Source organism: Spermophilus citellus, assembly GCF_964194105.1.
Source record: "Spermophilus citellus genome assembly, chromosome: 1".
NCBI classification, from domain to species: domain Eukaryota; kingdom Metazoa; phylum Chordata; class Mammalia; order Rodentia; family Sciuridae; genus Spermophilus; species Spermophilus citellus.
This window is the reverse complement of record NC_138182.1, coordinates 92,476,342-92,488,756: the sequence shown is the minus strand read 5'-3', so window position 1 is coordinate 92,488,756 and position 12,415 is coordinate 92,476,342. Positions and strand designations below refer to the sequence as shown.

General features: G+C 44.3%; 1 protein-coding gene across 1 annotated transcript; it reads right to left on the bottom strand.

The window, feature by feature from the left end:
- Positions 1–467: 467 nt before the first annotated feature.
- LOC308644079 (uncharacterized protein) lies at positions 468–11,113 on the bottom strand (the record flags this gene model as incomplete). The annotated part of the gene is given in 4 exon segments (XM_081284774.1): positions 468–1,127; positions 1,131–1,446; positions 10,102–10,228; positions 10,231–11,113. Coding segments are annotated over 4 exon segments (1,986 nt in total).
- Positions 11,114–12,415: the final 1,302 nt, after the last annotated feature.

Genomic DNA, 12,415 nt, shown 5'->3' with positions numbered 1-12,415 from the left:
ATCTATGCTCCTTTAAAAATGATCATTAATAGCTTTAAATATATTTCCATCTCTTGATGTTGAAAACAATATGGATTTCTCAATTTTCATTGCCATTCTTTTGCTTCTGAAAGAGCTGAGACTCACCTTCACATTGAGACCCCATCAGGCAGCTGCTGTGGGGAACAGGAATGCACACCTCAGCGAGACCTGAGGCTTCGGAAGACAGAGCAGAAGGAATCAAATGCTATGCAAGGGTAGAGTCTAAGGGAGGTTCACAGGTATGCCATCCGAACCAGCAGAGCGATGCTCCAAGACTCCCTACGTGAACACCTACGCATGTCCATTTGCAGAGGAGAAATTGAGCTGTAAGCACTAGGGAAGGTTTGCAAAAATGTAGTGGTGATCTTCACCTGCCAATCTGCCAGACTGGATTTCCATGATGGAATTTGGATGTGAGCATGCTGAGAAGGAAAGTGGGCATGTGGCTAACGTCTAAGGAGCGCAGCCTGTGGCTTTCGCGCTGCACGGTATCTTCCTATCACCCTCCCCAGGGCTCCCTGAACCTCCTTGTTTCTCAGGCTGTAAATGAAAGGATTCAGCATGGGGTTGATGACTGCATAGAACACGGAGATGAGCTTGTCCCCCTCCGCCGAGTAAAGGGACTTGGGCCTCAGGTACCTGATCAGCCCAGTCCCGTAGTAAATGGTCACCACAGTCAGGTGGGAGGTGCAGGTGGAGAAGGCTCTTTTCCTGCCCTCTGAGGAGTCCACCCTCATCACAGCCAGCAGGATGCGAAGGTAGGAGAGCAGAATGAGGAAGGGTACCATCACGGTTCCAGCGCCCCCTACCGCCATCATGGCTTCCTGCAGCGTCGTGTCTGCACAGAACAGGTGCAGAAGGATGGGCAGCTCACAGAAAATGTAATCCACCACGTAGGGACCGCAGAGTGGGAGGATGACGCAGGAGAGCGGCACCACCGAAGCGAAAAAACCCAGTGCCCAGGCGCCCAGCGCCAGCGCGACGCACGCGGGCCAGCTCAGGAGCAGCAGGTATCGCAGCGGGTGGCAGATGGCCACGTAGCGGTCCAGAGCCATCACTGCCAGAAGGAAGCACTCCGTGCACTGGAGGAACAGGGTGAGGTAGGTCTAAGCAAGGCAGAAGGCGTAGGAAATGACCTTCCTGCTTGTGAGGAAGTTGAAGAGCATCTTGGGCACCACCAGCGTGCTGAAGAGGACCTTCACCAAAGCCAGGTGACAAAGGAAGAAGTACATGGGCGACTGCAGAGAGACATTGAGGACCACTAAGGTGACAACCGCCGTGTTCCCGAAGCAGCACGTCAGGTAGACCAGAGAGAGCAGGAGGAAGAGGGGGAGCTCGGCCTGGGGGTGATTGGAGAAGCCCACAAGCACCAGCTCAGAGAGGACGCTGGCGTTGGCCAGTCTCATGGCCGCCACTGACCAATGCCTGTGGCAGGGAGGAGAAAGCAGCATCTGAGGAAGGAACCCTGGGGTCGAGCCAGTCCCCCTGCACTCGGCTCCACAGCCAAAGTCAGTGCGTTTTAAACAGAAGTGGCAACCGTTTGTGAACTCTCCTTGGACAGCAGAACACTCAGAGCACAGCACTCTCACCCCGTGGCCTGCCTCTGGCAAAGCGGAACTTTACTTAGGTATTTATTTTAATCACATATATGACGCAAGGCAGATCTTTAGGTTTCAAGCTGAGAACTTCAGCCACCTCTACTCACTATTTTCCATGTATCCAGTGCACCCCTATATTTTGCCAATCAAATGTTTTAGGTTCAATAAAATAAGGTGACTTGTCCAACATCACACATTGAAAATTTGAAGGCTGAAAATAATTCCATTCTCCTCTAACTACAGTAAAAACAGAAATGACAGAATAGTTTTCCCTTATAATGACAAAAGGTTTGTTTTTTTTTCTTCCTGATCTCTAAGGAAAATAAATTATCATCTCATATTTGTGGAACACTACAGCTAATTGGTCTATTTCAACCATCTTAGTGTTAGTAAAAATAATATAGTTAATTATCTAAACAATGGAGCTTTTGAATTTCTAGGAATTTCTAGTCATGATCTCTGAGTACATAATACTGCCATTTCAAACCCAGGCCTCTTGATTACTCTAAGCAATATGGGATTGGCTCCACCGAACTGTGTTTCCCAAATATGCCCACATCTACAGCAATACACTTCCTATAATCTTTAAGAAAACATGAATTTCATGTTCCTTCTTGTGCTGAAACAGAAGCTGTGGACTGGTCACATGAAGTGCAGATCGTCTTCTAAGACACACATATGCCAATGTCCACTGCTGCTACCATGCAGCATAGCAACACAGGGAAACAAACAGAGCTTCTGAAATATTTTTTTTTCCCTCCCAGTGCTGGGGATCCAAGCCATAACCTCATTCCTGCTAGGCAAGTGGCAAGTACTCTACTACTGAGTACATTCCCAGTCCTGTTCCTGAGATTCTTTTTTTTTTTTGTAATGTGGATTTTGAGACAGGGTCTCCCTAAGTTGCTTAGGACCTCACTAAGTTGCTGAGGCTGGCCTTGAACTTGTGATCCTCCTGCCTCAGCCTCCTGAATTGCTGAGATTACAAGTTTGTTTCACTCTGCCCAGCTCTGAGAATATTTTGAATTACAGCAGTGCAGAAATCATAGAACATGGAGCCCAAGATTCACATAAACTCAGACGTCACTCTTTTCTCCACTGAGTTATATTTCTACTATTTTTCTCTTTGTCCTGCTTAAAATCCCCCCTTTTGTCGCTTCCCTGTTTGATTCTTTATGAAGCATATTTCTAGATTTTTCCATCTACTCTCTTCTAAGTGTTTTTCCATTTTGCACAGACTGCATCAAACAATGAGCAGGACTACTTGACACCAAGCCACATGGTGGGGGAGGATAAAAGGGAAACAGAGGCCCAGATGAAGCCAGAGAGGGAGAGCTGGAACTGGAGGATGCCCACGGGGAGGGAGGAGCTTGGGGAGAGGAGTCTCCATACTTGCCTGCTTTTAGATGTTAGGCAACATGTTCATTCATAGTTGGTACTAGTACTTTGTAAATGAATTGTCCTGAAAAGGATCAAATTTTCAGATCTTCACCTATTAAAGAGGTGGCATGAAGAGCACAGCTTTGTCAGCCACTGGGGCTCCTCACAGTTAAACTTAGCTAGAAATTGTCTCTTCTTCACAAGGTGCTTCTCAGCACTGTGGAACTCAGGTTGCAAAGAATGAGAGGACCATTGTAATAATCTGCAAAGCCCATTTCTCATTCTTAGTCAAGCTTAGAAGCTATTCACATCCTCTTATTCCCTTCCTTACTCCCCCCTACAAATTTATATTGCATTCACTGCAAGGAAATGAGAGTGAAGTGAAGGAAAGATGCTTTCTAGGCATTATAAATTGGAGTAGAGACTTCAGTGAGTTAAGGGAAATATATTAACAGCCGAAGTTTTAGCTGAATCCCAAAGGGAACCAGTTAACTTCATGTAAAAAATAAAAACTAATTAATTATTGTGCCTCTTACTTTTGATGCAGACAGCTCATTAATGCAACTTTAATTTCCTACTAATGGTGCCAGGTGTTGACTCTGTTACTTCTCTGAGAGGAACACCTTAATTAGGAATTTTAAATTCAAAGAATTTAAAACAAATATGTTAATGACATATTTTAAGACATACAAATTTTCTGAACAGAAATTTTGCAAAATCCTAGGTAAATTCAATTATGTAATAAATATAAGTAATACAATTAGCAAAGAAATGTTATGTTACTTAACATAACTCTTTTGTGGTCAGACATACGCCATTCTCCAAAGCAAGAACACTGGCAAGGGCTGGGGTTGTGGCTCAGTGAGAGAGTGTTTGCCTAGCATGTGTGAGGCACTGGGTTTGATCCTCAGCACCACATAAAAATGAAATAAAGATATTGTGACCACCTATAACTAATATATATATATATATATATATATATATATATATATATATATATATATATTTTAAAAGAACACTGGCAAGATAAAGCTCCTGGGTGGGCTTCCATAACAACCCTTTAACAAACTTGAATCACAGGCAGAAAAATTGACTTAATTCTGTATAAATTGATAAAAATAACTGTTTTTTTTTTTGTTGTTGTTACTATTGCCTATTCCCTTTAAAAGTTGAGTTTTTGAGCATCAAATTATCTCCAGACAAAATTAGAGGGAACAAGGGCAAAGTTCCAATTATACACAAGATGCTCATGAAACTTACATCTGAAGGGGCAAAGACACCTCACCTGTCCATGTGTTCATCACAACATATTACCATGCAGTGATAAGCACTATGACTTATAGCCGGGTAAAATAAAGAATAGCCAAAGTACCGGCCTTGATCTATGTCGAGCAAAGACTTCATAATGTTGCAACAGGTGAGAGGATACCTGGAGAAATGGAGGATGCCGTAGGTAAGGAAGGATTACTGGAGGGCAGAGTGGAGAGTGCACACCCCCCCCATCCATGAGCTCGTTGTTCTGGGGTGGGGCGATGAAAGAAAGAGGTGCAGGGCACACTGGATAGTGGCCGAGTTGAAGCAGAAGGTGGGTGTGTCTCAGATGCTCCTAAGGGACGCAGGGAGTTCAGATTCTGTTTTAAGTGAACCCTCGACTGTGTCCTCTGTGTGTGTGTGTGTGTGTGTGTGTGTGTGTGTGGCATGAGTCCTTCCTTCCTGAACACCTGAGTGCTTCATTTTTCTGCATAATGTCAACTCAGTAAACCACCACACTCAACAGGAGGCAATGTGACTGCAAACTATCACTGTGACCATCTTAGAGAGCGTGCTGTCCCCACACATTGATAATCTATGATGTGCAGTTCTGTAGTGTCCCTGTGACCATCAAAATGCTTTTTAATCTTTAGTCATTTTAAAGTAATTCATATTCAAACACAATCTCACCATGACTGTGAGCGTAGACGATGGGAACACAACACAGTCACCCTCTCCCAGCTGTAGTGACAGATCCTTAACTTGCTGTCTGTGGGGCTGAGGGTCTTGTACTTTGAGGTCCACTCCCAAAGGTCTTGTCACTTAGCCTCGTCCCTGGAGGATATCTGGCCTTAGCCAAGTGTCATCCAGTGGGTCTTTCACGGTTTCATTGCATAGGCTGAAGGTGAAGGGATTTGGGAGAGGTGCCATGACCCTGGAGCTTCCTGTCCATGACAGGCTGCTCATTTGAGAGGGGACGACTCAGGCAAAGCTTGGGGTCCCACAGCCACAGAGACCACTGAGCAGAGAGAGGTGCTGCTGCCATGGGCTGCCCTGGGCCTCAGCCCGAGGGCCCCTACAGAATGGTGGAGATGGTGTGGACCTGGGAACCTCTGTGAATGCCAGGACCTGCTGAGAGGGACAAGGGGCTGAGGAAGCCCAGGGGCTCATGGCACCAGTGTCCACACAAGTCCAGGGGAGGAGTGGCACTTCCACAGAGAGAGTGATCTGTCAACTTGGACCACAGAGCAGCAGCCCTGCCTTGAGGATGATAAATGGAAGGGTGAGAAGAGAGCCACCCACTCCATAGGGGACGAGGAGGTGGGTAGAAGGAACTGGTCTTCTTTGCAGGGTATTGAAAGGGGCTGCAAATGGCCACACAGTGGTCATAGGATGAGACAGCCAAGGGAATAACTCAGAGCCTCCAGAAAGAAAGTAAACAGGACTGGGTGAAGCACCCAGCAAATGAGGCTCTTTTCTGCTGGAAGGAAGCCTGCTAACCTCACAGAAGAACAACATGGGCTGTGGTTAATATTTCACTAAAGGTGAGAAATACTTGGAAGAGAGGAGTCTGCCCAACAATTAAGACAGTGATGTCAAGCACTGCACCAAATAGGTCATTAAAACCATCCAGAAGAGGCCCGGGCCCTGGTGCTGGGCACCCCGTAAGAGTGAATTTCACAATGCTCAGTGCATTGTCATGATAAAAACACTCAAAAAACTTGGGATAGAAGGAAATTTCCTCAACTTGTAATAAGGGCCATATATGAAAATCCACAGTCAACATAATACTCAATGGTGCAAGACAGAAACCTCTTCCATTGGGATCAGGAGCAAGACATTTGTGGTTGTTTTCACCACAAGCTAAAATTAGAAACTCTTATTTTCCAAAAAGAACATCTTATTTTTAATTGTACATATTTATGGGATACACTGTGATATTTCACTACATGTGTACAATGAGTAATATATCAGGGTAATTAGCTTCTTATCCTTAAATGTTTATCCTTTCTTTGTATTGATAATCTTTGAACTATTCTCTTCTAGTTCATTTAAAAATACTTAATAAATAAGTTGTTATTTATTAAGGAGTATAGAGAAGTAGTATAGAATGATAGAACTTATTCCTTCTAACTATTTTGGGTCCCAATTATCCTAGCCCCCACTTTACTCCCTGCTCTACTGTTGGAATAACTTTCGGTTCACAGCTAGCAGCTACAAGCAGCTCAGAGTGCTAGGAAAACCTATGCTAGGTAGTACAGACCTGACAGGAACACCAGCAGGATAGGGCGCCCTGCTCTAGCCAGCTGTCTGTGAATCCACATCCTCAGCACTTGTGGTCAGCATTGTCAAGCTACCAGACTACCAGGTCAGGAAACCGAGTGTCAAGTGCTTCAGGGCATGTAACTCCCCAACTCATAGCCCCCCTCCCATAGGGTCAAAGACCCTTCCAGACTGCCTTCCATCACGACAGCAAGATTTAGTGCTTCCTCATAGTGCGGTTACATTAGGCATAAGATGATTGGCTTATAGATGTTAAAGTGCTTATGTGTGATTGGCAGGCACGCCCTACCTGAACCCTATAACAGCTGTATGCATTCCAAAAATAAACGAGCTGGCCTGGAGGTCAACTGAGATTGTCACCTGCCAGCTCTCACCAGCTCCCAGAATCCCTGTGTTGCTTTGACACCGCGTCTCTACCCCCCACCCCTACCCCCCACTGAAGTAGCTGAGTAACCATGGACCACACTAGGAACCCAGGAACACATACACTCTACCCATCCTCTATGAACACTACTCTGTTTTCTCCTTTAAGAAATCAACTTTTTTAGCTTCCACGTGTATAACTATGAAACTCGTTAAAATCCTAGGGGAAATGCTTTATGACATTGATTTGGCAAAGATTTCTTGATATAAGATCAAAATAGCAGGCAACAGAAGGAACAAAGGAAGTAAATTGTGTTTCACCAAATTAAAAACTGTGCATCAACAGACACAATCAGCATGGTGAAAAGGCAATTCGTGGAGTGGAAATAATTATTGCAAATCATATGTCTGGTAAGGAAGTCATTAAGAAAATGTAAGGAACCTGCAAAGCTCAACAATAAAGAAAACAAGTCAACCTAAGAATAGCTATCCAAGTCAACAATGGGCAAAAGACTTGAACAGACTTTCTCCCAAGAAGATATACAAATGGCCTATAGACACATCAAAACCTATTCCACATCACTCATTATTGAGGGAATGCAAATCCAAAGCTCAATGAGACACCACTACATATCCAAAAGGATGCCAGTTATTCAAAAGGCCCCCAAACTGTAAAATAACAAGTGTTCACAGGATGTGGATAAATGAAAGCCCCTGAGCATTGCTAGTGATGACAGTATGAGGGTCCTCAAAAATTAAATGTAAATATCTATCAATTTTAGAAGATTAAACATAGAATCACTTTATGGCATGTCATTTTAACTACTGGTATATACCGAAAGGAATTGAAATCAAACAGATATTTGTAAACCAATGGCTATAGAACCATTATTCCTTTTAACCAAATGGTAGAACGACTATGGGAATCTAAGTCCATTGGCAGAGAGCAGGATAGCAAAGGAGTGTGTGTGTGTATGTGTGTGTGTGTGTGTGTGTGTGTGTGTGTGTGAGAGAGAGAGAGAGAGAGAGAGAGAGAGAGAGAGAGAGAGAGATTAGTTAGCCTTGTAAAAGAAATGAAATTCTGATGTGTGCTGCAATAGCAATAAACCTGGAACTGTATGCTACGTAACCTGACCTGGATGCAAGAGGACAGGCATCTTTACAGGAGGAGCCTGGAGGAGCACAAATCCCCTGAGGCAGGTGGTGCAAGGGCTGAGGACTTTCTGTCCCAGGGGGCGTGGAGTTCCATTTTGAGAGGATGCATGTCTCTGGACAGGGAACATGGGGACAGCTGCCCACAGGTGAATGCACCTAAGGCCACTGGACTGTGCCCTGCAACAGGGAAAACACAGATTTTATGTTGTGTGAATTTTGCCCCAGTAAAGTTATCATGAATGGATCATGTATGGATCAGTTTTTGTATAAAAAAATTAATTTAGAACCTTCATGTGAGTCTATGTGCAAAAAATGTGGTAAGGTTATTGACAAATAAACCATTTATTGTCTTGTGTCATTGTTTATCTCTCTTCCCCATGTTCTTTTCATATTTACCTAGGTTGTCTACACTGGCTCTCATTAATTCTGAGTAACCTTGCACTTAACAGGATAAAAATACATAATAAGCTTGAGAAATAATGACTGAATCTCTGAGCTCCATGCAGCCCCTGCCTTGCTTACGCTGTGGCCTCAGACCTCCCTTCTTATCTTCACCATGTAAGAAGTTAGAATAAGGTATTCTAGATATTTTTCATCTAGACAATTTTATTATCCTGTTGACAAATAGCTGAACTTATCTTCAATCTTGAAGAAGTTATATGGTGATCTTACTTTGGCATGCTTTTGAGTTTTATTTGAAAGTTTCAGGAAAAGGGAAAATTCAAAAAAAAATTTGTGAACTTTTTAACACATTTTTGAACACTTTCAAATTCTCCCCAGAACATTGTTACACCCACATGTGAGTAATACAAAAGTATGCATTTACAGAAGATATTTCACAAATGAATCTAACTTACAAGAATTGTTTCAGATGCTGCAGGGCATGCTGGCGCACACCTGTAATTCCAGCAGCTCAGGAGGCTGAGACAGAAGGATCACACATTCAAAGTCAGCCTCAGCAACGTCAATGCATTAAGCAACCCAGTGAGACCCTCTCTCTAAATAAAATACAAAATAGGGCTGGGGATGTGGTCAGTGGTCAAGTGCCCTAGTTCAAAAAAATAAAAAAAATAAATAAAATAAATAAAAATAAAAAGAATTGTTTCAGTTGCATTAACAAATCAGAAACTATTTAAATTACATTATTTAATCTCTCCCATTTTCCTCAACTAATGGAGGCATACCAAGACAACCAGCAACAGAAATATAAGTAAAACAGCCACAGGAATGACCTATTCTGTAAATTCTGTATCATAGGCAATGAAGTTTACCAACCAATCGCAATAGGGGATGAAATACAATTTCAAGTAAAGGAAAGTAGTGTTTGATATGGGAGGTCCGGGACATGCAATTCCCCGGAAACGTGGATAGCCACCTTATCTGGGGACAGTGAGGGGGAGGGAGCTGTTGCCAGAAGCTGCCTGACTGCCATCATCCCCATCTGCAAGCTGGCCAGCTGCTGTAGAGAAGCTTTTCTTCGGAAGTTCATGCCCACTAACTTCATCACTAATCATATTCCCAGGTTTTTCTCATGACAACATAGCGGAATAAAACGGTGAATTCCAGATGTTATACTGGGGGAACTCTAGCTCCCTTCCGCTGGCCCGCCGTGATTGAACTCTAGGAGAGTGCTCCAGATGTGCCCTAGAAGCTTGCTGGCAAGTGAGCAGATGCTGCTGGGAAGACCGGGAACACGAGGAAGATTATTAGGACTCACTCTTCCGATTAGAAGAGGAGAATCAGACTTTCAAAATCGGAGAAGCGCAGGGCATCCCCAGTTCACGGTGAGGAACCAGTTAGATCCTCAAGGAGCAAAGAGGAGCAACAGAACCCACCAAATGCAGACGCTGTAGCTTTGCGGTTTCTTTTGTCACAAGCTACAACATGCCTGACAAATGCAGCACGTGTCTTATTTCTCATCTGTCAGCCTCTGTTGGAGAGTCTGACGGGCATTAAGAGGTTATTAACCCCTCACACGGAAAATTAACTCTATGCAGTTAGAAGACAAATGCTTTTGCAGCCCCTCCTGAGGGCACCTTTGCGGAAGTGTCACCTTGGGCACATGGTTGTCCTGAGTCTGCTAGGGCATTTCGCCAGGGCGTCTCTGAGCGAGCCTTTCACTTTCTCGTTGCGCAGACTGTATATGAAGGGGTTCAGCATGGGCGTCACGATGGTGTTCGCACGGTGGCAAACTTGTTCACGTCCATCACGCCGCCCTTCCGCGGGCGCACATAGATGAAGATGGAGCTGCCATAGTACAGCGTTACCACCTTGATGTGTGAGGCGCAGGTGGAGAAGGCCTTGCGCCGGCCCTGCGCCGAGGGCATCCTGAGCACTGTGATGATGATGCAGGTGTAGGACACGCCAGTCAGGAGCAGGGAGCCCAGGAGCAGCACCGCGGAGGAGGCGAAGTCCGCCAGCTCGGCCAGAGAGGTGTCCGCGCAGACCAGCTTCAGCACCGGGGCGCTGTCGCAGAAGAAGTGGTTCACCACGTTGGGCCCGCAGAAGGGCAGGGGGGCCGTTAAAACTGACGGCGCCAGGATGGACAGAAAGGCGCCCACGTAAGACCCCAGGAGCAGCGCCGAGCACGTCTGTCTGTTCATGATGAGCGCGTACCGCAGTGGGTTGCAGATGGCGACGTACCGATCAAAGGACATGACCGCCAGGAGGAAGAACTCGGTGGACCCCAAGAGGAAGTAGAAGAAAGACTGCGTGAGGCAGCCCACAAAGGAGATGGCTTTGGTGAGGGAGAAAGTGTTGGCCAGCATCTCAGGCACCACGGTGGAAGTGATAGCCACCTCGAGGAAGGAGAGGTTGGCTACGAAGAAGTACATGGGTGAGTGCAGGCGACGGTCACAGCACACTAGAAGGATGATCAGGGTGTTGCCGACCAGAGATGTCAGGTACATGAGCAGGAACACAGAGAAAAGAAGAATGTTCACGGGTTTCTCATTCTGAAACCCAAGCAGGATGAACTCAGTGACCCTGGTCAGGTTGCTCCCATCCATGCAGCTTCCACTTCCACCTGTAGTGAAGGAAAGAGGGGTTCCTGCCGGTCCTTGCATCTCGCCCTGGAGGCACCCATCCTATCTACATGGATTAAGCCCCTTTTGTTTTTATGGAGGGAATCATAATGAAAGCAAATGATTATTTTCCAGTGTTCAAATAGGCCCTGAGATGAGCCAGGGAAGATAAGAGAGCTCAGAACTGAGACGCCCTCCTAATAGGAATGAGTCTTAAGGACTTTATGACAACTTCCACCTCTCCTTAGGAAAGCTGTGAACCTCTTGTGATGGGAAATCCAGCGGCTCTCAAGACCTGTGGACAACTGCATGGACATACTGTAGTGCCCCTCACCCTCTCAGAGGCCAAGTATTCATTTACAGTGCTGACAGGCACAGCTGCAATCAAGACCAACTCTACATTAGTGCATAGATACAAAGTGTCTTTTAAAGTTATTTTATTACCAATGAGAAAGAAAAATATTGAAGAAACACAACTATACACAATCACATAATAGGTTGATGACCCCTGAGCACCAACCAACACTGTCAAATTGGCCACTAAAATAGTTAAAGTCAGCCTTGTGCCAACTCCCCATTGAATCTGATGTCATTGTGCATTAAATGTTAATAGAGCATTCAGAAGTAAGGGAAAAGATCGCAAAATACAACTTTTAAAAATAGCACTGTTGCTTATTCTTATCTTGGAATTCAGACAGATAAAGCAAATGTTCAGGAAGAGGGGTAGAGGAGTTGAACCTCTGGGATTTTGCTTTTCTTATGAGTAACAGCAAGAACCTAAGATTATGCAGTTGTTCAGAAATCAAGGGCCAGAAGTACAGAGAAAACAGGAACCTGTTACAGACAGTTTTGTATGTGTTAAGTTGTCACTTAGAAATATTTATGTTATGTTATCAAGGTAATCAACTGAAGTTATCCACTCTTATGAGTAGAAGTTTGAAATGAGGCATGATTTCAAATCCCAAATTGCAATACAAACAAAAAATTGATACTGACAGGCTTTGACAAAGCTGACTTTAGGAGAGTGGATATTTTTATTGCTACTTTTCCATAGAGTGATGGATGAGTGTGTTAGAGGCTAGTGGAAAATTTTATCACAAAGGCCCGTGCTGCAAACAAGATAAGCTTTTGTATCTAATTAGGTTTTAGGTTTGGATGCTTGTATGACACAATATTTATTAGTTTGTTCTTTAATTCACTTTTATTATTACATATTTATAGCACACTGGAAAGCAAATAGATGTGCAGATAAATTTCTTATAGGAATTTCTCTTCCTCATATCCTTTCTCATTTCAGGATATGAGGAAGAAAAAGGATTTGGTTTAAAATGGAGGTTTGTACTA